General features: G+C 40.8%; 1 protein-coding gene across 1 annotated transcript in view; it reads left to right on the top strand.

Annotated features, from left to right (window-relative positions):
• Positions 1–27,917, top strand: part of WDFY4 (WDFY family member 4) — a 388,818-nt gene that overhangs the window by 206,353 nt on the left and 154,548 nt on the right. The window contains exons 37-38 of the mRNA XM_075527922.1: positions 1,004–1,189; positions 4,188–4,312. Coding sequence (XP_075384037.1) covers positions 1,004–1,189; positions 4,188–4,312 — 311 coding nt within the window. The remainder of the gene's footprint in view (positions 1–1,003; positions 1,190–4,187; positions 4,313–27,917) is intronic.

Genomic DNA, 27,917 nt, shown 5'->3' with positions numbered 1-27,917 from the left:
AACCCTGATGGATGCTTTTCCTGACTTTAAACCTTGCAAAATTCCCTTGTTTTGTTTGAACAAATGCCTCTTGATACATGTACCGATTCCCCATTCTTCTCCAAGCTATTCATAGTGGGTTATGAACAATATACACATGTAAATATTTTTCTGTTATTCCTTCTTGGAGCCAAGATTGATCTGACATCAATGATCTCCATTGTTTCACACCCATCCCTAAATTCTGAGTTTCCTATCAATGTACTGTTGCAACTATTGTTGATCTTAAGCAAAATTTTATTTTCCTGTGATATTAATATGCTGTCTGATAATTCCCCCATTCCCTGGGATCACTTTTCTTCCGAATGACTACAAATGTGGGTCCCTTCCAGTCAGTTTGCTGGGTAGCTGACACTGACGTGTGAGTGCTTCCAGTATTTCACCAGCACGTTGAAAACGGCACTTGATTCCTGAGCATTTTATGTTTTGCTAATGCTTTCAGCACAGCTTTGAGTTTTTCCTTCAGTGACGTCAGTTCTTGATGGTATACTAGCTTTTGAAATAGCTGGTTGTCAGCAAGTCTTATATAGATAGTCAATCTGTGTATTCCTTCTATCTCCTTTGGATGTTTCCCGCATTGTTCAATTTTTTGGTCGAATTTTTTTTCTTCAGTTTTCCCAGCTTGATATATGCAGAATGTGTCTTGTCTTTTCAGTTTTCTAACTCCAGATTGTTTCATGTTGTATTATATTACTGCACTTTGTCTTGTAGAGTTGTCCGTTGTAATTTTTTATTCAACTCTTTTCTTAATTCCTTGCAGTTACTTTAGGTAATATGTATTTAAGTGCAAATTTCAGAATGTCTTCTGATATCCACTTTGATCTTTTCTTTCCTTCCTGTCTTTTTAACGATCTTTTAATTTTTTCATGGATAATGTTCTTGGTGTCATCCCATAGCTATGACATTCATTCCCTGACCCTTTCTGGAAACACACCCCGATTATGCAATGTCTTCTCTCTTTCAGTCCAGAACAACATCCAGAGAATGGTCTGGACTCTCTGGCAGCGGCTCGTAGCACAGAAGCGGCAGGTGTTGGAAGATGCCTTCAAGATTGATCTGTCTGTGAAACCTGGACAGAGTGAAGTAAAGATTGAAGAAGTCACTCCACTTTGGGAGGAGACCATGTTCAAAGCCTGGCAGCATTACTTAGGTCTCTGCTACTAGACTCTGGGGAATGGGAACTCCTGTTTATTATAGCCAGATCTTCCAAGACTCAACCAGATGGCTTGGGGTATTTCTGTACCCAAACCATTTTCAATGGGTAGGATTTGCATCAATGCTACCTCAGAATTTTTTTTTTCACAAAGAACAAGTGTTCCTTTGCACTTAGGATGAAAGGAAGGCCCAGGGTACCAACCAATAAGCAGATTCCAATAATCAGTTAAAGGAAAAGGTCAGATGTGCAGATCTCCATAAGGATGTCAGTGGCTGGTTTTTTTTAAAGTCATTTTATTGGGCGCTCATACAATTCTTATCACAATCCATACATACATCCATTATGTCAAGCACATTTGTGAATTTGTTGCCTTCATCATTGTCAAAACATTTTTTTCTAATTGAGCCCTTGGTATCAGCTCCTCATTCTCCCCTCTCTCATGAACCCTTGATAATTTATAAATTATTATTATTTTTTCATGTCTTACACTGTCCAATGCCTCCCTTCACCCACTTTTCTGTTGTCTGTCCCACACGGAGCAAGTTATACATAGATCATTGTGGTTGGTTCTCCTTTTTTTCCCCAACTTTCCCTTCCCTGCCTGGTATGACTTCTCCCATTATTGGTCCTGAGGGGTTTATCTGTTCTGGATTCCCAGTGTTTCAGGCTCTTATCTGCACCAGTGTACATGCTCTGGTTGAGCCAGATTTGTAAGGTAGGATTGGGCTCATGATAGTGGGGGAAGGAAGCATTAAAGAACTAGAGGAAAGTTGTATGTCTCATTGGTGCTACACTGCACACTGACTGGCTCATCCCCTCCCCACGACCCTTCTGTAAGGTGATGTCCATTTGCCTACAGATGGCCTTTGGGTCTCCACTCCACACTCCCTCTCATTCACAATGATATGATTTTTTGTTCTTTGATGTCTGACACCTGATCCTATTGACACCTTGTGATCACACAGGCTGGTGTATTTTTTCCATGTGGGCTTTTTTGCTTCTCAGCTAGATGGCCACTTGTTTATCTTCAGGCCTTTAAGAGCCCTGATGCTATATCTTATGATAGCCAGGTACCATCAGCTTTCTTCACCACATTTGCTTATGCCCCCACTTTGTCTTCAGCAATCGTGTCAGGAAGGTGAGCATCATAGAATGCCAGGTTAATAGAACAACATGTTCTTGCATTGAGGGAGTATTTGAATAGAGGCCCAATATCCATCTGCTACCTTAATACTAAACCTATAACTATATGCACATAGATCTATTTCCCTATCATCATATATAAATATATTTACATATGTACATGCCTGTATTTAGACCTCTATAAATACCCTTTACTTTCTAGTTCTTTCCTCTATTTCCTTTTACTTTCCTCTTGTCCTCCTATCATGTTCAGACTTCAGACCTTGAACTATTTACAGGCTTTTCTTTTTTGTTGTTGGTTTTGTTGTTGCTGTTTTCTTTTGTTGCTTTGTTTTTCTCTGTCTTGTTTTTTGTGCCTATTATTATCTCTGCAGGTCTAGGTAGATAAGATAGGTGGAATAAACAATCTGGAGGAGAAAACAATGGGACTGAAAGTTCTGGAGGGACATGGGAGAGGGGAAGGAGTTGGGAAAGGAAGTGGGTGTTAACAACCCCAGGGACAAGGGAACAACAAGTGATCCAAATTGATGGTAAGAGGATCTAGGAGGCCTGGGGGGGCTTGATCACGGGCAATGTAACTGAGAGGAATTACTGAAACCCAAATGAAGTCTGAACGTGACAATGGCTGGTTTTTAAGAAATAGATTGTCATACTTTTAGTCAAAGGCGCTTCTGGGTGGGCTCAACCTGCCCACCCTCTAGTTAGCAGCCAAGTACTTAACCATTTGTATCAGCCAGTGACCTAAAAGGGATAGAGATTTCCTGTTACTATATTTGGTGCTCTTTGTAGCATTGGGAAAAAAAGCTTCCTGTCTCCTTGAGCCATTGTGTTAGGTCCAAAACTCGCTCGTAAGTGGATGTGCAAGCCCAGCAAAGGAAAGCAGAAAAAGTAGGAGCATCTTTGGAAAATAAAGTGCACTACTAGTCTTGGGTTTATGTTCTGTTTCTGGCATTCCATTCCCTGCTTTGCAACTTTGTTCTCTGTCATTCAATGACCTTAACTTCAGGTTCTTTATCGCTCAAGTGAAAGTTTTCATCCCATATATATGCATGCACGGTACATTCTGTCAGCGACTTCACATCTACACCCTCATATTAGGCAATGTCTTTACAGGGGTGAGGTTTTGTTTTGCTTTGCTTTGGTGGATGGCATTGATTTTCAAGTTGTGTTACATAGTTATTAACACAATTAAGACGTGTGTCTTCTAGAATTACAGAATTCACAGCGATTCTAGAGGGGCCTATGTACATGTCATTTGATTGCCTTTCCAAGTGAGTCATGATATATTCATACATACATGCAAAAATGTATATTTTGAAGTTAAAAGCCAGAATCTATTTTAGGGAAATGTACAATTCAGTTAGATATGTTTGTTCATGACATAGTGGATTAAATGGTATGGTAAAGTGGTTCACCAGCTGTGAGAAATCATATGTATTGAACATTTTCTATATTTCAGGCTCTGAGCTTTAAACATACAGTCTTCTATAATCTTTATGATATAAAAGTGAGGTTCAATACTATCATCCCTATATTACAGAATGAGTAAGTTCAGGCTCCGGTTTTAGGTAATATATGCAATATTTTAATGCTGGCAAACAAGCCTTAGAATTTGGGTTTTAGTCTGGGTCTGGATGACTCTAAAGTCCACACTGTATTTCTTATAGTCCAGGGAGCTTCAGCACATGATGGTGGTGCCATCATGTGTCTGGGCCACCTCTCCTGTTGCAGGTCCTCGTGCTTCATTCATGCCCCTGACTGGCCCTTAGAAAGCTCAGTGAACCAAAGAACTGGTGTGTGCTCTCCTCTTACTTTCACCTCCTGACAGTCGTTGCTTCCCTTTCCTCAGCATCTGAAAAGAAGATGTTGACTAATCGTTCTAACATCAAAGTCACTTCATGGAGTGGCAGCCTGACTTCAGCCATGAGACTGATGCCAAGCCGGCTAGCCAAGGATTCTGAGTGCAAGGCAGAGGTGAGTCCAGTCTCTTCCTATAGGCAAACATCAGGCATCAGCTTCAACCTCATGGGTGGTGTCTTTTCTCTGGTGTTACTGAATACACTCTAACTACAAGTTCTTTTTAGCATTTAAGGTGACTCATGTGGTTTCACAATTGAGGCTATGTCTATGGAAGCCAAGCCTTAACCTATTTTTAATTGAAATCAATGATAAAAAGAAAAATAAACAGACAAAACTATGAATAAGCCAGTACCCATCAAGTTGATTTCTACTCATGTTGACGCTGTAAGTGTCTGAATAGAATTGGTTTCCAAAGGCTACCCAGTGGCTGATCTTTCAAAGTAGACATCAGACCATTGTTAGGAGGTACCTCTTGGTAGACTCAAACCTTCCACCTTTTGGTTAGCAGCCAAGCATTTAACTACTAATCAGTGATTCCAAAGTGTTATTGCCAGGAGCTGGTGCCCATTATGGAATTAGAATAAAAATCTGCTCCTGTCTATTTTGGAGATGGTTCAGCAAGCTCTGCCAAGGGGAGGCACAAGTAGCAGGACCTTTCCGGGAGATGGAGTGTAATTTTGAACTCTTTGTTCTATTCGGGGCTGGAGTCTGAGAGTTGTCTCCCACATTTCTCTATATTCTATTAAAAGCTACCCTAAAACTCAATCGCACAAGTAACAATTTGTTATAATCATGGACTTTGTGGTCAGAGTTTGGAATGCTTGTTTTGCCCCCATATTTTCTGGGCTTAAACTGGATGATTCTGTGGCTGGAAGCTGAAATCACTCATAAATTTGGTTGGTTGACACGAGTTTAAGTCCGAGTTCTTAGCTACAACATCTACAACATGGCATCTTCATGTGCCCTGGTCTTCCTTTCAACATGGTGGCTAGATCTCAGAGACGGTTGTCCTGAGAGGGAGTTCAATGTTGCCATTTATGACCTAATTTTAGGAGTCACACAGTATTACTGGATATAGTCGGATATAAGCTAACCCGAATATCAGCCAAGGCGTCTAATTTTACCACAAAAACTACATTAAAAAAGGTGCTGGAAAAGTCGGCTTATACATGAGTATACACGGTACTTCTGCCACAGTCCCCTTGTCAAGACAGACTCATATTTCTGCTCAGGTTCAAGGATGTGGGAACATGATCGCCTGATGGGGGAATGGTAAGATTCTGGAAGAGCATATGGGACTAGAAATATTGTTGTGACTAGTTGTGGAAAGCATACTCTGTCAACTGTCTTAAATTAGGGTCAGTGACTTGTATTCAAAGTAAACTGGTCATTAAGTAAACAAGGCATTAGGCTCAAGAGATCTTGAGCATGTTATTTGCCTTTTCTGGGTTCTTATCTCTTCACCTCCCCAAGGGAAAAATAAGGTGTAGTCAGCTGAAGGACACATGACACAATTCTAGCTCTCGGTTCACATAACTTTGAGAAGTGAATTTGACTCCAGACCCCACTTGTTCAGAATATGAATCTGCCATCCACTGTGTAAGCAATGGTGTGGTATTATTATGCATGAACTGAGTGCCACTGAATAACAGGAAGAATTAAGGAGCTAATGACTACCCACAGTTGTCTACAATGTCTGGAGAGATTAGGGCATGTCATTTGATCCAAGTGTCAGACATAGTAGGCTTCAAGCCATTTGGAAGGACATTGTAACTGAGAGGAATTCCTGAAACCCAAATGAAGGCTGAACATGACAGTGGAACAAGAGGAGAGTACAAAGAAATAGAGGAAAGAACTAGGAGTCAAAAGGAATTTATAGAGATTTAAATACAGGCATATATAGATGTAAGTATATTTATATATGACAAGGGGAAATAGATCTATGTACATATATTTATAGCTTTAGTATTAACAGAACAGATGGACAGTGGGCCCCTACTCAAGTACTCCCTCAACACAAGAACACTTGGTTCTAACAATTCGGCATTCTGAGATGCTCACCTTCCTAGCATGATCACTGAAGACAATGGGTTCACAAGCAAATGTGGTAAAGAAAGCTGATGGTGCCTGGCTATCAGAAGATATAGTATCTTGGGTCTGAAAAGCCTGAAAATAAACAAGCACCCATCTAGCTGAGAAACAACAAAACCCACATGGAAGAAGCACACCAGCCTGTCCCGACACTATTGCTGAAGACAAAGTGGGTGAATAAGCAAATGTGCCGAAGAAAGCTAATGGTACTTGGCTGGGGTCATATAGGCTTTAAGATAAACAAGCGGCCATTTAACTGAAAAACAACAAAGCCCACATGGAAAAATCACACAAGCCTGTGAGATCATAAGGTGTTGAAGGGATCAATCAGGCTTCAAAGACCAATAAAACATAGCATTGTGAATGAGTGGGAGTGCAGAGTGGGGACCCAGGGCCCATCTGTGGGAAATTGGACATTCCCTTGCAGAGGGGTCGCAGGGAGGAGACAAGCCAGTCGGTACACTGTAGCAATGATGAAACATACAATTTTCCTCTAGTTCTTTAATGCTTCCTTCCCCCACTATCAAGCCAAGCTGGACTGGAGGATGTACACCAGTCCAAGATAGGAACTAGAAACACAAGGAATCCAAGACAGATGACTCCCTCAGGACTAGTGGTGACAGTGGTGATACTGGGCGGGTGGAGGGAAAGTGAGGGAGAAAAGGGAGAAGAGCGTACAGGATCTACAGATAACCTCCTCCCTGGGGGAGAGACAGCTGAGAAGGGGGTGGAAAAAGACGATGGATGGTGTAAGATATGACTAAATAATAATTATAAATTATCAAGGGTTCATGGGGGGGCAGAAGTGGGGAGGAAGGGGGGGAATGAGCAGATGCCAAGGGCTCAAGTAGAAAGCAAATGTTTTGAGAATGATGAGGGCAACAAATGTCCCAAAGTGCTTGACACAATGGATGTATGTATGTATTGTGATAAGAGTTGTACAAGCCCCCAATAAAATGATTTAAGTATTAAAAAGAAAGAAAGAAAAATAATGAAGAAAATGTTGCAAAATTGTGGTGATGATCATACAACTCTTTGATGTGATCAAACTATTGAATTGTATCACATGTGGATTATATGCCAACAAAGCTGTTTTTAACAATCTGTGTGAGACAGAAATGATACAAATTATCTTGAAAGTAATTTGAAAATGTGTAGCAAGATCCTTAAAATTTTGACATTATCAGGTCTACAAGCCTAAACTTAAGACAAAGATTTATGTATCAAAATGTTCTTTTTTTTTTAAGTGAAAGTTTTTTTAACCTTTTTATTAGGGCCTCATACAACTCTTATCACAATCCATACATATACATACATCAATTGTATAAAGCACATCTGTACATTCTTTTCCCTAATCATTTTCTTTTTCAAAATGTTCTTTACAGTATTTCAACAGCAAACAACCGGAAGCAGCTTAAATATCCAATATAACAAAAAGGGATAAATAAATTGTGATAAAATCCAAGGGATAAAATCATATGATTGCAAACATTAAAAGCTGCAGGTAGAAAAGTATTTTTGTGACTAAGAATAATCATGAACTATGGGGAAAAGAAGAGGGGAAATAAGTGTGATTTCTCTTGAATATCCAATTGATCAGAATTCAGGAGAAAACCTGCATCCTATTCAAGGTTGTTTCCATATGGCCAGATAAAGCACTTCACTCATTGATGTCACTGTTCCGTAGTTTTGTATGCTGATTGAATGAATACATGGCCCGTTTGGATTTTATAACATATATCAGAGAGATATTACTACCACTGTAGTCATTACACTATGTGATTACTATGAGTTGGAATTGACTTGTGGCAAATGGTTTCAATAATGCTATTTTTAGAAAAAGGTGTCTGCCCCCCTTTCCTGTGCCTCCCTGTGGCACTTCCATGTTATTCTCAGCATGTTGGGTCAGTTTGGTTCAGTAGTTTGGGAAAAGACAATTGGGGAACTGGGAATGGGTATTTCTTTTATGGAAACCCTCTGGCTTTCTGATGCTGTCCCTTTCCAGGCTCCCAATTCACTCAGTGAGCTGCATGTCCCAACTGCCATGTCTGGAAGAGATCAGTTGAGAGCCAGATGAAATCTCTGTAGGCCACTGACAACCTTAAAGCCACAGACTTATGACTGGCAGTAGCTAGCTCTTGGCTGACATTGAGAGATCTAAAAGAAATCAGTTTTACTCTCTTTTGTGAAGAAAGCATGTTGGGTTGGGATTTCATTGAACAAAGGTTTGTTAAGTGCTTGTTCTGTACATTGTCCCAAGGGCATGATTAGGCCTAAAGCTTGCAGTCTCTATAGGTTCTGAGGCACAGGTAGGAGAAGAGGCTCTTTGGGCTGCACATTGCTCACAGCTGGCAGAAAGTGAGCTTGCCTCTGGAGCTGGGGAAACCAAGGTCCCTCTCGCTAGCACCATGGCATTTCTTAGGGTGACCTTGATCGTGCTTATTACAAGTTTCCAACAAGAACGATGTCAGAGCATACTGTAAAAAATGTGGTTATTTTTGTCATCTGGTTTTTGAATGCCATGATTTCTCTGAATAGACACTAAAAGGTCCATAATCTGGGATGTAAGCAGCACAATCTTTGAAGATAATGATAAAGAGAATAAAGAACTAAATAATTTACAGGAACTACAAGATAAAAGGATAAATGAAGAAAAGGATAAGAAGCCAAAGAGAAAAGAAAAATAATCAAGTTCAAAAAGAAAAAGTTCTTACTAATCTACTTCCACTGAAAAGAACGCTTCAAAGCCTAAGTAGCAAAATCACAGAAGGGAAAAAAACCAAGAATTGCCCCCCCCCCCAAAAAAAAATGGAATCACAAAAAGAAAAGCATTGTTTTTCTCCTAATATAACTGAAGTATCCAAGAATTAACTGATAATTTGACCTAAGCCATTACATTCTTTTTTTTAAAATTATTTGGCCATGGGATTTAATAGATAATAATTCCTTGCAATAAATCAAAACCCTTTCTGTATAAAAACAAAAGTTTACATATTATCTGCTTTGCTGGAAATGACATTTCCAAAGATAAAGACATATAATAAACAGGTAAATTCAGATTGTTGCAGGACGATAATTGAGCGAAGGTAAGAGCGTGATGGAAGAGGCTCCCTGCTCTTTCTGTGGAGGTGATCAGCACAGCGCTCCCAGCAAGGAGGCGGTGGAGCTGATAGAGTCACGGGAAGTCAAGATTCAGGAAGCACTGAGCCTTGTCACACCCTGGGCAGAAGTGTGTAGGCAGAAAGAAAACGTGAGTCAGAGTTGGGCATGGGCTCGGCTGTTCCAAGACAGAAGAATCCAGTGTGACTGAACTGAATGTGCAGCGAGACAAGCCCCGCCCCCCAGCTCTCTGAAGAGGATGTTCCTCTGAGTTTACTCCAGCCCCCCAAAACAAAGCAAAACGAACTAAGCTTAATGTTATCGAGTAGATTATGACACAGTCTGACCCTATAGGACAGAGTAGAACTGCCCCCTGCGGTTTCTAAAATTAAATATGAGATCAAGCAGCCTCAGCTCTCTGTGGCAGGACTGGCGGGTTTGAACCACTAACTTTATGCTTAGCAGCTCAGTGTGTAATCCGTTATGCGCCTTACATTCTGATGTCAGGAAAACAGATATTTCACTAGTCATACAGATAGAAGAGATTATGCGCTCCTCAAGACCAAGACCCTAGAAAACTCAAGGTAAATGTTGCTCACTTTTATAAATGCTGCGCAAATATAATGGGACAAGTTTCTGTAACACACAGGCACACACAAGTGCATATACATATACACATAAACACAGACCATGCACATACACATGTAGATATGATACACAGTATACATAGACACATGCACATGCATACAAATAGACATATAGCACATACATCTACACATACCGCACACACAACCCCAGCTCTCTTTGACTTCATCCTTCTTATTTGACCCTCATTTTGGCATTAACCTGATTTCTTATTTTTTTTTAAATTGTTTTATTGGGAGCATTTACACCTCTTATAACAATTCATACATCCATCCATTGTATCAAGGACATTTGTACATATGTTTTCATCATTTTCAAAACATTTGCTTTCTACTTGAGCACCTGGTATCAGCTCCTCATTTCCCCCTCCCATCCCCCACTCCTCATGAACCCTTGATAATTTATAAATGATTATTTTTCTGTCTTACTCCTATTGCTGTCTTGCTGTCTTCCTTTACCCACTTGGTTGTTTGTCCCCCTGATTGGTTCCCCTTTCTCCCCCGCACCTTTCCCCTACCCTCCTGGTATCACTACTTTCATTATTGGTCCTGAAAGGTTTATCTGTCTTGGGTTTCTTTTGTGGTGAGCTCTTATCTGTACCCGTGTACGTTCGCTGGTTGAGCCAGATTTGTAAGGTAGAATTGGGATCATGGTAGTTGGGAGGGGGAGTATTAAAGAACTAGAGGAAAGTTGTATGTTTCATCAGTGCACCTTGACTGGTTTATCCGTTCCTTGTGACCCTTTCTGTGAGGGGATGTCCAATCGTGGACAGATGGGTTTTGGGTCTCTACTCTGCCTTCCGCCTTGTTTGCATTGATATGATTGTTTGTTCTCTTTGATGTCTGACACCTGATCCCATAGACACCTCTTGATCATACAGGCTGGTGGGCTTCATCCATGTGGGCTTTGCTGTTCCTCAGCTGGATGGCCGTTTGTTTATCTTCCAGCCTTTAAGACCCAAGATGCTATATCTTTTGATAGCCAGGCACCATCAGCTTTCTTCACCACATTTATTTATGCACCCATTTTGTTTTCAGCGACCATGTCAGGAAGGTGAGTATCACAGAATGCCAGGTTATTATAGAACAAAGTGTTCTTGCATTGAAGGAGTGCTTGAGTAGAGACCCAATCCATTCGCTATCTTAATACTTAACATATTAAAATATGTGCAAATATCTAGTTCCCTACCATTATATATAAATATATTTACATATGTATGTGCCTATATTTAGACCTCTATAAATATCCTTTGCCTCCTAGTTCTTTCCTATATTTCCTCTTACTTCCTGCTTTTCCCACTATCATTTTGACCTTCATTCGCCTTTCATTAATTCCCTTTGTCTACATTGCATCAAGCCCTACCAGGCATCCTATACCCTCCTCACCATCGATTTTAGATCACTTGTTCATTTGTGCCTGGGTTTGTTGGCTCCCTGCTTCCTTTCCCCCACCTCCCCCTCTCCCATGTTCCCCCTGAAGGATTGGCTCCATTGTTTTCTCTCAGGGATTGTTTATCCCTTTTATCTTATTTTGATAGACATGGAAAAACAATAACAAACAGAAAAACAAAACAACAATAACAAAAGCCTATAAATAGTTCCAGGTCTGTCCATTGACCTTGATGAGTATTTTCTGGTCAAGTCGGATGAGAGACACAGCCTGCCCCTAAGACTATTTTTGGGATAACTTGGGGGACTTCATTGCTTTGCTCCTTTGGCTGCTCGGTTGCATGCCCGTCATGTTTCTCCCTGGGTGGTGGGGTCAGATCGGACACGATTCCTGTACTGTGTCTCCAGTATTGTCCCCGTACCATTATTGGTCAGTGAGGGATGTCATGGTCCTCTCTGTTCATTGACTTCTCCAAGCAGGAATATCATCCTCAGGGTTTGATGGGCCAGGATGTGTTCTACTCTCCCATTCTCTCTCCTTTCCCCTTAGTTTGCTCCTGTGTGTTCTGAGCAACACGCCCCTCTCTGAGAGCTGCAGCTTCAGTGTTGTCCTCTGTAGTGCATTCTTCTGGGGAAGGGGTCCATGTAGCTGGGATTGGGGCCGGCTCCTCAGACCACTCTATTGGTTCACTGCTTCATGCCAGCATGTTGCACTCACCTCATGGTGTACCAGTTAACCGGATTTCTTTATCCATTTTACAGATTATGCTATTTATAAATTTTTAAATAGGGGAAATTTTTTTCCATCTTAAAAATTAAGTTAATATTTTCTTACTACAGAACCTACTACATAATAGGTTCTTAAAGGATGTGTACTGAACTGCACAGGATAGAGGAGAAAATGCCCCTCCTTTGGCAGAGCTAAACTTGGCAGCTCAGCCCACATATCCATCATTCATTTCCCTGGGATCCCTTTGTTGGGAACAGAAGGCAGAATTTCTCAGGTACATATGTATACCGTGATGTCACAGGCTAAGAACATCAAATATCTGCCCTGGGGTCTGTTTAATTATTTTTAAAAATTAATTTTGATGATTACAGCTGATTACACCTCAGTGAGCAATGTAATTGATATTTTCTAATGCATCCCAAGGATAATTTTGTACAACATGCTTTTTGTTGTTGAAGGTTAAAGACTCCATTATTGGTTTTCCCCTAAATATGCCCACATCATTAGTTCCTCCAGTGAGAAGGTTGCCATCTGGAAAAAGCAGCATGGAGAGATTCATTACTCAAGCACAAGTGCATGAAATTGGTGTTTCTACATCTTCTGTCTGTCTCCTGAAAAGAAGAGTCTTCTAATTAAAGGCACTGGAATTGGAGGAAATAATGCTCATTTGGTGTTATTCCTTATCATGTCAGTGCTGACAGTTCTGTAACGGAGAAACTTTTCCTTGGAGTGAGACATACAATTCATAATTCCTCTTACTTATCTTTATTTTCAGTAGAAAATTTTGTTTCATTGGCAGGTAAGCCCAACTTTAAGGTGAGACTGATAGGAGAAAGGTTAATTCTTTTTTTTCCTTTCCCTGGTCCTCAGCAGCTTGTGCTGGAACTGAACTGTGAAATCAGTGATTCTAGGAAGGGAAAAGGCCATTAGTATTGGCCTGCTGGGCCAATCTGGGGACCTGTGCTTCTTGATTCTACTAAAGATCAACTCAGGGTGTTGTGGAAGCCACATCATACATCCATCCACACCTCGGAGAGAGGCAGGGTATAAACTGTGACTAGCCATTCACTTCATGGCGGTGGACATGGCTTTGCTTACCTCCGTATGTTCCGGATTTCTTAATGAAAAAGAAAGGAAAAAACAACAAAACCTAACGAAACATCAACAGTTGATGTTGTGCTTTTAGTTTTGACAGATATAGCTTGGTGTTGCAAGACAATAACAGCAGGAGAAACTGGAGACAGCTATTCAGGAGCTCTCTATCTTTGATACATTTTTGTATATCCAAATTTATTATTTATCTTAATATATAATATCATACATTTTAAAATAAACACTAAATGGCAAAAATGGGCAAAAGGTTGCTAGGGTCATGGAAAGGAGTCTGGAGGAATGAGTTGAAATAAGAGTCTGGAAGTCTGTGTGGGTTTGAACCATGTGCAGAATAGCATGGCCTAGATGGAAGAATTTGAGAGTCATCATTGAGAGACACACAGGCAGGGGCAGGGTAGGGGGTGTTGGATACAGTGTGTTTTGTCCATGTACCCATAGAGGAGGGGTAAGCAGGACAGGTGGTTCTTCTGGAGGTTAGATGAGAGTTTAGGGTCCCTGGGAGGTGTAGTGGCAGGATTCTGTAATTCTGGTGAGAGCTGCTGGGGCCTGCAGTAAGATCTTAGAAGTGGCAATTGTTCCAAAGTTACAGTAGAGCAGCGGTTCTCAACCTAGGGGTCAATTACCTTTTCACAGGAGTCACCCGATTCATAACAGTAGCAAAATTACAGTTTTGAAGTAGCAACAAAAATAATGTTATGGTCAGGGGTCACCACTATATGAGGACATGTATTAAAGGGCAGGGCCCCTAAGTGGGCAAGGTGACTATGGGTCTGCTGGTGGTTACTGTCCTGATGCCCAGGCCTATTTGTTCTACCCCCAGAATGGAGCACCTTTGCCATGGTGGGGGATAAAGTGTTGGCTGAGACCAGAAACGTGATGATAGTTCAACTCAGGACAGTATTGGCTGAAGGGGAATGACAGTTTGGGGCATCATTCTGTGCTAATGCCACAGTCACTAGCAATAAGAACAAGTGGCCATTGTGGGAGAGGTGGAGCAATTCCCAGTCTTACTTTGCTTCGTGCCAAATGAAGCTGAAGACTCATTTTGGTCAGAGAGGCCCTGCAATTGTTTCAGCAAGGAGTGTAACACCTAGTAATAATCCCCATGTTTCCTAGCTTAATGCATTGACATGCTTGTGTCCAAGGGTGAACATTTGAGCAATTGATGTTTAAACCCAAGATTGCCCTCATATAAAAGTCTCCAGAATCAGAATAGCCCCAAAGTTAGAAGAGAGTTTTGAAAATCAAAAGAAATAGACGTGGAAGCAAAGGAACAAGTAAGTGGTAGTAGAGAACGTAGGAGATTAATAACTCAAAATGAAATTGTACAAACAGAAGTTAGACTTATAGAAGTAGAGTAATTATGTCATATGAGAGTAGAATCAAAGACCTTAAAGAGGTTCCAGAAAATGATTAAGTATGAAATCCATAAGGGGAGTCACCTGGAATATTTTTACTTAAATTTGTAGAGAATGCAACATGTTGTTTGTGTGTAAGAATAGGGATTTCCCAGGAGATGGCTACTGTATTAATGTTTGGATGTGGAGGAGAAGGGCGGTAGCAGTGGGGTGGTGTGTGTGTGTGTGTGTGTGTGTGTGTGTGTGTATGTGTGTGTATTAAGACACATAAAGACCTATAAAATTTAAGGACTGAACTCTGGTAGCACTGTTGAGTAAGCATTGACCTGCTATCTACAAAGGCAGTGATTCAACACCTACAGTTGCTCCATGGAAAAAGATGAAGTTAGCTGCTCCTGTACAGATTTACAGCCTCATGGACATGAGGGCGGTGGGTTTCTTTGAGAGTGGACATTTTGAAAGAGTTGGGGTTTTGTTGATACATTTTGTCTGGGATGGCAGGGATGTAGACATACAGCAAAATGACAATATAGCAACAAATCCAAAGAGGAGGAGTCTAAGGTAAAAGGATGAAGGACTCAATAAATAAGAAAATACGCATTTAATACCTCTGGTTTTTTGAGAAGTCGCAATCCCGTGTTGCTGGAAGACTCCGTTGTAGTGGGGAAAGTAGCTCAATCAAGCAATTAATGGGACAGTCTGTTAGAGGAATAAAACCACTTAGAAACAAATTAATGTCTGATCAAAAAACCCCAACAATTTGAAAGACTGACTTGCTGTGATTGATATGAGACCTTTTCAAAAGACCTTAGGTTTTATTTTTTAATTTTTTCAGCACTCTTATTGTCACATAGTTCCCATATTAGACAATTCAGTCATTCAGAAACATTGAGAAGAGTTATACAGTCACCACCATCATCGGTTTAAGGACACTGTGTCCCTTTAAAAATATTGTTATCAGCTCCCCATTTCCCCCAGCCTCCCCTGGCACTGCCCAAGGAACCATGGATGTAATCCCTGTCTCTGTACATGTACCCATTCTGGATTTCATCCACAGAGAAACAATGAAAACAATCAAACAGAACCAAGAAGAATAACAAAGTTGAACAGAGAAAAGTATCAATTGAAAAGAAAGTAGAAAATATTAAAAACTAGAAAAAATTTAAATGGATCATAAGGGAGATCAAATGATAGGGTGCCAAATTTTAACTTAAGTGTGTCTTCAACAATCCACTTTCCAATTTAGCCTGCACATTAGCAAGACTATTTACATCCCTGGTCTGTAGTCAGAGGAGACTGTGGTGGTGAAAGCTACCAAGGGCTGATTTTTCCCTTGAAACTTTTGGTAAGATAACTAACTAGCAATAATATTACTGCCTCCAGCCCGGCCTTAGAGATTCCCAGTCTGGGACTATTTTTAGAAAGGATTTGCATTGTGCTTCTTCAAGTTGTGCAGTGTTGGGGAAAGGGAAGGGTGAGAAAGAAAAAAAATCAAGTATCATGTTTTATTTTTTAAATCTCAGTAAAGATTCTATTCCCCTTTCAATGAAAAGTAGAGTCTATACAGTGTAGCTCTTGTCCTTCAAGGACTTGTGCCCCAACAACACGCCCAGGACACATGAAGTGTTATCCTGGGACAGAGAAATTAGGGAACACAGCAGTTCAGGCACAGAGAGGAAATAGACTCCGGGCAGGGGAGAGTAGGGAAAGAATTAGCCCTTTCGATTTTCGTACTAGTAACCTGTACACCAAATCAGAACCCTCTGCTTTATTTTTTCTCTTCCTTTGACAATTGTACAGATGCACACACACACACACACACACACACACACACTCACACATTAGTACCTGCACAGACAATTCCATCCTGTAGACAGGCAACACTAGAACCCACTCATAGCATCACTGAGAAAGGAGCAAGAAGGAGCTCTGTGAACAAACTGCCCGGAACTAAGCATGATCCATACACAGGGGTGTGGAAAAGGAGCAGCCTCGAGACAGCATTCATCCGCAGAACGTGTGTAAAGGGCCGGCGGAGATTTGTCCTTTTTTCCCCATTTGGAGGAGTCTTCGCTGAGACTAGGCTGCCAGTTCCTGGTAATAAGATTTTTTTAATAGAAGGAAGTGAACAAAGTAAACACTGATACTTTAGAAATTTCTTTACCAAGTGCATCATTCATGAGACATCTTTATCTTCATAATAGAAAGATAATTAACATCACTAATTATCTAATTAAGTTCATTAAGCATCCACCAACAGTGTGCTGTGAAGTTGACATTATGTTCTGTCAACAAACGCTTTTGATTTCTTAGAAAGTAATTAAAATGTAAATTAGCATGCCATTATATGCTCAGAGGAAGATTTGAATCAGATATTCATTTTAAAACTGCTTAGAGCAACAAGGATTTTTTTCTTCTTTTTCAATAAAAGCAGGTTTTATTTGCTATTAATGATATCTATTCAAGTTACTATTCTATTATTCAACATTTAGATTTTGGCAAAATTATAGTAATACAACACAGTGTTACTGTTTTCTGTGACTTTTTTCTTATTTGATGATTTTTTGGTAACATTTGTGTTATTTTTGTTGATTTTTAGTTACTGTATTTGTTAAAACATTTTGTGCTTTTTGCTTTATATTGATCATTTTATGTATATGGATCTTTGGTTTTAAAATATCACAACTTACAATTTTGGATTTTGTTTGTTTTACCTTTTGTAAACTATATTATGAATTCTCTAACTGAGTCTGCCTTTAAAGACGTTGTGAGGAAAACCTTTCACGATGACATTTATCCTGTGTTACCGTGGGGAAATAGTGAATGCCTTGTTGAGTATAGATTACATAGGAACCCCATATGCCCAGCAAAGAGAGAAGTTGCTTACATCCAAACCAGGATCCAACAGTCCTCATTTACAAATTCATATTTTCAGTTTTGTAGAGCAGCTGCTTTGCTTTCTGAAAAAATATGCAAATACAGTCATTCAATTAGTAATATACGTTAGGTCCTGTATTGAAACATTTGAGGGCCCCAAAGATCTCCTGGAAAAGAGGTGCCCCTAGATAAAATCCACATGCCCAACACCCCAAAGTTGTCATTATATATAAAACCTGATGGGATACCAGAGATTCCCTTGCTTGCTATAAAAATCAAAACCAAAAGCAGTCACTATGGTTCCTGGAGACCACCTGTGTGTTAGAATAGAACTCTGCTCTATGGGGTTTGGAATGTCTGACTTTTTAGAACTGGATTGCTAGACCATTCTGTTGAAGTACCTTTGGTCTTTAAACACCAACCTTTTAATAGCTAACATGTAACCATATGCATCACACATGGACTTATCACTAAATGGTAAGTATTATTGAGAGCAATCCATGGACATGCTGTGCAAGGGCCAATGAGCTCCAAAGTAGTGCTTCTTGATCCATAAGAGAAGGCCGCACAGATGCTTTTATACCCAGCTATCCTCTCCTTGAGCAATTTGAGCAAATGTTAGATCCAGGCCCCTCAGGTAGTGTGAATGAACTTGTATATCAATGTAAATATCATGACCAAAATGGTATGGTACCCTGTCCACTTTGAAGCAAGCGTCTGAGGGTGTGACAATAAGCTGTTGAATCACATGTGGTCTCATCCCTGTGGAGGGAGAAGCTGTTCTTCTGGGACAGGCATGCCTGTAGCTATAATTTTCATCCACTGATATGTGGTAGGTAGAGTCTAGCTTGACTATAGGCATCAGTGATCTCTTTGACCCCTATACAATATCATACGCATCACAAACAGGCTGATTTATTTGTGGTCCCTGATTCTTTCTGACCTCTGCTTGTCAAGTCCTGCGAGTGTTCACATGAAAAGGAGATGCCTTTTGTGCGTTCTCTCTGGGTGGGGTGGGGGTGGCCTCCCTTTTTTAATCCATGCAAAGGACGATGATTAGATCAGCTAGCAAGATTAGATGACCGTGGTCTTTCCCTGTGTGCACACCATCCCTCAGTGGATGGATACAATTTCCCTTTAAGAATTTATTCTTGAAACGCATCTTAAAGCATAGTCAGCTGACATCAACAGGCATGTGCTTGACATACAACAGATAGATGCACGGATTGCGATGAGTTATACAAGCCCCCCAATAAAATGATTTAAATAAAGAAAGAATGCAATCTTTATACAGTAAGTGAATAATTATTATGCCAATGAAGTCCCTGGGTTATATCAATGGTCAGTGCTAATTAAACTAAAAAGTTGGGGGTTTAGTTCATCCAGATTCCCTTTGGGTCTTCTTTAGAAAAATCAGCTATTAACAAGCCTGTGGAGCATAGTTCAACGTAGAGTTACATGAGTGGGAGTTGACTAAATGATAACTCCCCATCCCCCATGTGTCATGTGATTCATTTACCCACTACAGCGCTAGTGATACTTCTTGTCAGGAGCTGGTACTAACCCCACAACTCATTTCCAAGATTCTACAAAAGTCTTGTGCTACCTTGAGCTATGCATGAGTTCTATAAAAGTGGCGATAAGTTGCTAAGTGCTCTTTTGATCATTCTATCTCACAAAATGTAGATTTGTTAACTTGCTTAAGTAACTTGATGATATTTTGAGACCTTTCTAGGGGAATAGATACTATATTATGAAAATTCTATGAATCAATAAAATATTCTCAACTAATAAAGATCATTACCACTGCCTATTGGAAAGAACATCACACTTTGAAAAATCTTAGGGCCAGATCCTTAGTTCCATCTCCAAAGACCTCTTTGTCACAGTTGAAATGTCTGGTGAAAAGAATCTAACTAGATGTTTTTTCCTTCTGGGACTTATGTATTGATTTTCTTTCACTCTTGATTTTAGAAAAAAATCAAGTAAATCATGTTTAAATACTGTACAAAGGTAACTGCTGCTTAATAATATTTCAAATAACTTACAATCGACGACTATAGCCAAACTTACAATATTTTGGTGTACATAATTATGCCATCAAATACAATTAAACCAGGCAAGGATTTATTGAGTAGGCACAATATTCCTTGCTGAGAATATAGATATCAGTAATGCAGGTCCTCTATATTTAAGTCTTTATGATGGCTATTTATCTCACGTGTTAGATAACAAACCAGGATGATCAGAGCAAATATGTTTCTGAAAGAAGTGTATACAAATCAAGAACTGATAAATTAATTTGAAATTAATTTAGGAAACTAGTTATTTAAAATAACTCTAAGCTAAATTCTTTTGAAATAAAATTAGTTCTTAGAGCAACAAAGTCGCCAGAGAACAATAAAAATAGAGCATGGCACACCATCAGATTCAACGGGAAAATACTCCTTTAACAGACCTTGAACTATTTAGTCTTTTTTTTTGTCATCGTTTTGTTGTTGTTGCTGTTGTTCTGTTTTCTTTTGTTGCTTTGTTTTGTTCTATCTTGGTTTTTGGTGTATATTATTATCTCTGCAGTTCTATTTAGATAAAGTGGGCGGGATAAACAATCGAGGAGAAAACAACAGTTCCAGAGGAACATGGGGGAGAGAGAGGTGGGGGAAAGGCAGTGGATGTTAATAAACCCAGGAACAAAGGAAGGGTGCAGGAGGCCTGATAGTGCTTGGTCAAAGATAATGTAACCGAGAGGAATTACTGAAACCCAAATGAAGGCATGATAGTAGGACAAGAGGAAAATAAAAGGAAATAGAGGAAAGAACTAGGAAGCAAAGGACATTAGTACAAGTCTAAATACAGGTGTGTATCTCTGTAAATATATTTATATATGGCAACAGGGAAATAGATCTATGTATGTATATATTTATAGATCTATGTATGTATATATAGGTTTAGTATTAAGGTAGCAGATGGACACTGGGCCTCTGTGCGAGTACTACTTCAATGCAAGAACACTTTGTACTATTAACCTGGCATTCATTTTGCTCACCTTCCCAACACAATTGCTTAAGACAAAGCAGGTGCATAATCAAATGTGGTCAAGAAAGCTGATGGTGCCTGCCTATCAAAAGATATAGCATCTGGGGTCTTAAAGGTTTTAAGATAAACAAGTGGCCATCTAGCTGAGAAGCAACAAAGTCCATATGGAAGCACATCAGCCTGTGTGATCACGAGGTATTGATATGATCAGGTATCAGGCATCAAAGAATCATATCATTGCGAATGAGAGGGAGTGCAGAATGGAGACCCAAAGAACATCTGTAGGAAACTGGACATCCCCTTATAGAAGGGTTGAGGGGAGGAGATGAGCCAGTCAGGGTGCAGTATAGCACCAATGAAACCTACAACTTTCCTCTAGTTATTTAATGCTTCCTCCCCACCACCCCACCCCACTATCATGATCCCAATTCTCCCTTACAAATACAGCTAGACCAGAGGATGTACACTGGTACAGATAAGAGCTGGAAACACATGGAATCTAGGACAGATGAACCCCTTAGTATCAATAATGAGAGTAGAGATACCAGGAGGGGAAGGGGAATAAGTGGGGGAAAGGAGAAACTGATCACAATGATGTACATGTAATCCCCTCCCTGGGATACAACAGAAAAGTAGATGAAGGGAGACAGCAGTCAGTGTAAGACATGTAAAAAAAAATCTCTGTTTATCAAGGGTTAATGAAGGAGGGAGGGTGGGAGAGGGAGGAGAAACCAGTGAGGAGCTGATACCAAGGGCTCAAGTAGACAGCAAATGTTTTGAGAATGATGATGGCAACAGATATATAAATGTGCTTGATGTTTGGACTGTGATAGAGTTGTATGAGTCCCCAATAAAATGATTTTTAAAGAAATAGTTCTCTAATTTAAAGAGTATTATACAAAAGAATCTATTTAAGGATCAATATTTTATATATTGGATTTCCTAATTTGAATTATACCTGCATCATAACTAGAAGGCATGGGTTGGGGACACAAGAAGGAGATCTCACCATCCCAGGAAATCTTTAAATTCTTAAAATGTATGATTTATGCAAAAAATGATTTTTGTCTTTTTTCTCTAAATTAAATATTTAAAGCTTAAATGTCTGCAAACTGCTTTAAAGTGAAAAAAAAGCAGAAGTGTACTAAACTTTATAAATTAAAAGACAGCAGATGGTCCTGGAGTGGAGCATCAGCCTGGATCCCTCTAGAGATGATGCTGCCATTCACAATCCTCTCGGCCCCACGATCCCAGCTTGGCCATTTTATGTGAGTTACAGCCGTGTGCTTACCCAGGGACCTATCTATTATGAGAAACCATTTTCGTTAATTAAAAAAGTCTTTCAAAGTCTCAGAACAGAAAGTTACAAAATTTTCTTCTTTTTATCATTATTGGTGGCGCCTGGTTGTAACTTGGCTGGTTGGCCTAGCAAGGAAGAAAGGAGAGATTGAAGGTTGAGAAGGGAGAATGGAGACCCCAGAGGAAGGCTCCTAAATCTACACCTGAAGAGCATGAGAGTGAGATTCAGGAGTTCTGGGTGCCAGTTTATCAGGAATGATTTGGTAGTATAAAATGAAGATGGAGTTGTACACGTACAAGTGTAGCAATGATTCTTGCAAAGGGCTCCTGATTCATGGACTTCTTTGTTAGGACCTGTCGAACTGGCTGGTGGGTGTCCTCTCTGTTTGATGATATAGACTGACAAAATAGGGGGTGGGGAGTGTCAGATAGTCTGGAGGAAAAAGGTTATATGATACACTGCTCTATGATAGGTAGATACTGATCCATGATTGCCATAGCCTGAATCATCAAAGAAGGCTTCTACAAGAAATGATAAAGAAGCTAACATAATAGTGAAACTCCTCCCCCTCCCTGTGACCCCTGTCTACAGAGGACACAGCTACTGCTAAGCTCAAGGGGAGAATGAGTTTGGTATATACAAAAAAACAAAAAAAGAGCAAGGCAGATATGGCTGGAGTGATCAAAGAGGGGCCTGGTACAGGAGAAGGATGGCGGGAGCCAGTTGTCAAGCACTCCTCCAAGTTCTAGCCAGGCTACCATTGGTTCACTCTGGCTTATGGTAACCATGTGCAACAGAACAAAATGTTGCCCAGACCGGTGCCACCTCTATGATTAATGGTATGCTAAGTCTACCATTGAGAACATTGCGTATTTCGAGTGCCTTCCAATGTAAGGGGCTCATCTTCCAGCACACACAGGCCACCACAATGTGACACAGTGACAAATGGTGATCCGAGTTCCCTCAAGGATCGCCAAAATATCTCTGTCTGCCATCTATCTACCTTTCTCTGTCTCTCCTCTATTAACACCACTTCCTCCTCTGAACAGTCCTTCCTTTGAAATGCCACTTCCATTCACTTATTTCCTACCATATCCTATGGCCTTGGTTAGAGAGATACTGATGAGTAAGGGCGCTATTCCTGATTTGGGAGTTCCATCTTCTATTGTTAGGTGCCATTGAGTCAATTCTGACTCATAATGAACAAAAGTGCCAAACACCACCCTGTCCTGTGCTATCCAGCCAATTGTTCTTATGCTTGAGACCCTTGTTGTAGCCAGTGTGTGTCAATCACAAGTCTAAAGTAAGTGAGATGAAATCTCACCGTTCTCATTTAAAAGAGGCATGCCGGCTGTACTTCCTACAAGACATGGCTATTTATTCTTTGGGCAGTCCCTGGTACTTTTTTAACTCAAGGTTTTGTCATTTTTCTTTTTAACATATAAGAAAGAGCTTCAAACAACAAAAAAGCTTTATATCAAGAATTAATCGTGTGTCAGTAAAACATCAAAGTCCAGTGCAACTCAAGTCAATAAGACCCTCTTCAGACTCATGCAGCCAAATGCAATGATGCAGAATGAAGGCTGGTGGGTGGAGAGCTGTGTGGATCCAATGCAGTGGCCATATCACAGGGCTCGCTCAGATCTCTGTGTGGTTTGCCAACAGGAAGGTGATGGTAGGATAGGCTACTGGACATCCGCTTATAGAAGGGTCTCGGAGAAGAAGCGAGCCAGTCAGGGTGTGATGTAGCAACGATGAAACATACAACTTTCCTCTAGTTCCTAAATGCTTCCTCCCCGCCACTATCATGATCCCAATTCTACCTTACAAATCTGGCTAGACCAGAGGATGTACACTGGTACAGATAGGAACTGGAAACACAGGGAATCCAGGGTGGATGAACCCTTCAGGATCAGTGGTGATACTGGGAGGGTGGAGGAAGGGTGGGGTGGAAAGGGGGAACCAATTACAAGGATCTACATGTGACCTCCTCCTTGGGGGACGGACAACAGAGAAGTGGGTAAAGGTAAACGTCAGACAGGGCAAGATATGACAAAATAATTTATAAATTATCAAGAGTTCATGAGGGAGGGGGGAACGGGGAGGGAGGAGAAAAATGAGGACCTGATGGCAGGGGCTTAGGTGGAGAGCAAATGTTTTGAGAATAATGAGGACAACAAATGTACAAATGTGCTTTACACAATTGATGTATGTATGGATTGTGTTGAGTTGTATGAGCCCCTAATAAAATGATTTTTTTAAGATATGGGTAGAATTTAGCTTGTCAATCAGGTCGCAGCTTGATGAGCTCCTTTGATGGGATCAAGATAGATGGCTCACTGGAGGCTGGCCCCTCTCGCTGTCTCTGCCAGTCCCTGGTACTTTCAGTATCCTTCCCCAGCCCTGTGATGCAAATGCATCAATTCTTCTTCCGTCTCCCTTATTCAGCGTGCTGCTGTCACGTGCATATGAGGCGACTGAAGATACTGTGGATGGGGTCAGGTGCACCTGCATCCTCAAAGAGGCATCCTTACTCTTCAACGCTTCAAAGAGATTTGGGACAGCTGATTTGCCCAGTGCAGCGCATAGTTTGATTTCTTTACTGCTGCATCCATAAATATTGATTGTGGATCTAAGCCAGATAAAATCCTTGGGAACTTCAAACTTCTCTGCATTTATCATGATGTCACCTGTTTATCCTTTATGAGGAGTTTGGTCTTTTACACTGAGCCGTATGTAATCCATACTGAAGGCTGCACTCTTTGAACTTTATCAAGTGCGTCAACTCGCCCCTTTGTAGAGATTCACCTTCTAGACTGGTAAAATTGCTATAACATGACAAGAAAACCTTTTGAAGTGTAAGGTGCGTGGATGTGAATGGTGCCAAGTGGGGTAGAGCTTAAGCCGAGAGGTGGAGGAGGTGGGCATGAAGACAGGTGGGAAAGCAGGCTAGTGGTGACATCCTTTGTGACGGTGGTTTTTCATGTAGCATAATGTGTTAAGGTTTGTCCATATTAAAGTATGACTCAGTATACTTTCTTCCCAAGCCAGTTGGTTTCAATACATGATGGCTGCTCATGAGGAAGTTGGGTAAGCTCAGTCTGAAGGAGAGATTGGGTTGGGGTTTACCAGGCTGCCTAGGATGTGCATGCAGCGCAGCCATGGAAAGCTCCCGGAAAGTCCCCGCTCACGCCCTGCGTTTTCCTGGGTGAGGCAGCATGTGTCACATTTAGGAGGTGGTACATGAGGTGGTACATGTAGACCTCAGGAATCTGGTAGGGTGAGGAGCAGATTACTCCATTAGCAAGATGGAAAAGAAAACCTCACTGCCATCAAATTGTCGATGTTGACTCATAGAGACTCTAGAGAATAAGGAAAAACTGCCACTGTGCATTTCTAAGACTATAACCCTTAATGGGAGTAGAAAGGCCTCTCTTTCTCTCTGGGAGCAGCTGGTGGTTTCAGAGTGCTGACTTCAGTAGTTAGTAGCCCACTTCGTAACCGCTACACCACCAGGGCTTCCATAAAAAGCCAGGTAAGCACAGGTTTGCTAATGCTTACGAACTAATTTGTAGTGAAGTGAAATTGTTCACTACAGATTATTAATCAGAACAAGTAAATTCCTGCTTACCTTACTTATTGAATCCTTCATATCTGTTATGGACTTTACATTTGAGAAAAGGCTTTGATTCTCTTGGAAGGTTCTATGGGATTGGGAGAGCGATCCCAAGTACACCTAGAAGCAGAATTTTTAATGAGGTTAAATAAAAGTGAAATTATTCACTACAGATTAGTAACTAAGCAAAGTAAACCATATTCATTTTGCAAACCGAGTATTCCTAAGCTGTCTGATGTGGAGCCAAGCCACAAGTAGGAGCCCACATGATATATAAAAGTTCTAATGCGATTCCATGATGACTCTTCATAACATTTATGGTGCATGTATTAGGAAAAATTAGGGTGTGCTTCAATAGCTAATACTCCCAAATTTAATTGACTGGATATTGTTTTCCTTTGGAATCATTTTAGATAAAACAATGTTGTTCTTAGCTTCCAGCAAGTTGGCCCCATGCTGACTCCATGCACAGTGTGGTGAAGCACTGTCTAGTTTGGGGTCTTTGCTGTGAGATGAGCTGTAGTTCAGACTATTGGGGTCAACAGGCTTTTCACTGGCTGATTTTTGGAAATATCTTTGCAGGCCTTTCTTCACAGTTCATGTTAGTCAGCAATCTCTGCTGAAACCTGTTTAGCATCCTAACAAGGTGCAAGCCTCCACTGACAGACAGGAATGCTCTTGAAGTGCATTGACCAGGAATTGAACCGACCTGAACACAGACTTCTACCACTGAACTACCAAAACCCCCACTGGCCCATAATAGTAATGGGTTAATTCACAACCTTGCTATTAGTGCACTGGGGCGTTGGTTGAGACTCTACTGTGTCTAATCCTCACTCAGCGAAAGTGACTGAGGGAGTAGCTACCATCCAGACTATTGGATGCTGCTACTGTAGCGAGTAATAAAGGGGAGCTGATATCAGAGTTCAAGAAGGAAGACAATGTTTTGAAACGGATCTGGGTAGCAATGCTACCATACTGCTCGATGAGATTGAACTGTAGAATGGTATGATGTCTGGATTAGTTCCTAATAAAATTCTTTGGGGGTAGGGTTAAAAAGGAAGTCAACTCAGGAAATTGCCTATAGATCTTAAAGTCTCTCCCTGCCCACATCAAACTCCCTGGCCTTATCTAGCTCAAACGGACCAGGAAAGTGCAATCAATCATGCTCCTAAGAGAGAAGATCATTGAAAATCATTGGAAAACAGCTTACTGACTGTTGTTCTTTGGGTTTCATGGAGTTGGTTCTGACCCACAGTGACCCTATGCACAATGTAACCAAACACTGCCCGGTCCTACGCCATTCGCACTACTGTCGCTGTGCTTGAACCCACTGTGTCATTCCGTCTTGTTGAAAGCCCTTCTCTTTTCCCTGCCCTGCGACAAAGCATGGTGCCCTTCACCAGGCACTGTTCTTTCCTGACATCGTGCCCAAGTGTGAAAGACGAAGGCTCACCATCCTTACCTCTACATCCTTGTACCACTTGCCTGTCAGTTTGCTGTACTGTGGAGGCTTGTGTGTCGCTATGATGCTGGAAGCGATGTCATTGATATTTCAAATTCCAGTAGGATCACCCAAAGTGAATGGGTTGCAGGGAAGCTTCCAGACAGAGAATGGACAGTGAAGAAGGAATCAGCTGTCCACTGTAGAGGAAGTAGATGCTGAAAACCTTGTGTATAACTTTGGGGCATTTTCAGATATTAAGGCCTTTCTGACTGCCACACTAAAATGCCAGGTTTCCGTTGTATAGATTTGATAGCTACCATACTGTGTTATTCCGGGTTGACTAGCAAAACAAAAATTTTACATGCATGTATTTGTAAGATATAGTTTTTTTATTAAAAAATTGCATATTAAGAAAACATCCCAGCCCAGTCAAGATCAAGTCCATAAGTCTGACATAAGCCTATAAGTCCAATACTAGTTCATAAATGCTTCTTCAGACTCACACTGTCACATGCAATGATGCAAAATGCAGGAAGATCAGAGGTTGGTGGGTGGAAAGTCTTGTGGATCCATTGACAGTGAAAGCATCTCAGCACTGGCATGGGTCTCCACATGGCTCCTCCAGCTCTCAAGTGTGGCTCTTCAAGAGGACGGTGAAGCAGAGAGAAAGAGGACATCTTGAAGGCCACACCAAGTCTCTGCCTAGCTTGTCAACAGAAAGACAAAGACAGAGAGAGAGGAAGTTCCCAGAATCTTCATTAGAAAACCATGCCCACAAGGAGGCATCATCAGGCTGTAACCTGATTGACAGGCTAGACTCAACCCCTTTGCCCTTAATTCCCTCAAGTTGACATGAGATGATTTAACTCTCACACCACTGCACATGGTAATATTCTAAAATAGATCACTTGATTGACAGGCTAGACTCCATGTCCACACGTATTTATCAAGTTTACATGACATTATGTAAGTACCATGCACACTATCTTCTAACCTCTTTTTCATACCTCTATATCACA

This window comes from Tenrec ecaudatus, chromosome 12 (genome assembly GCF_050624435.1).
Source record: "Tenrec ecaudatus isolate mTenEca1 chromosome 12, mTenEca1.hap1, whole genome shotgun sequence".
Classification (NCBI taxonomy): Eukaryota; Metazoa; Chordata; class Mammalia; order Afrosoricida; family Tenrecidae; genus Tenrec; species Tenrec ecaudatus.
The sequence above is the reverse complement of the archived record's forward strand: the minus strand, read 5'-3'. Positions and strand labels throughout refer to the sequence as shown.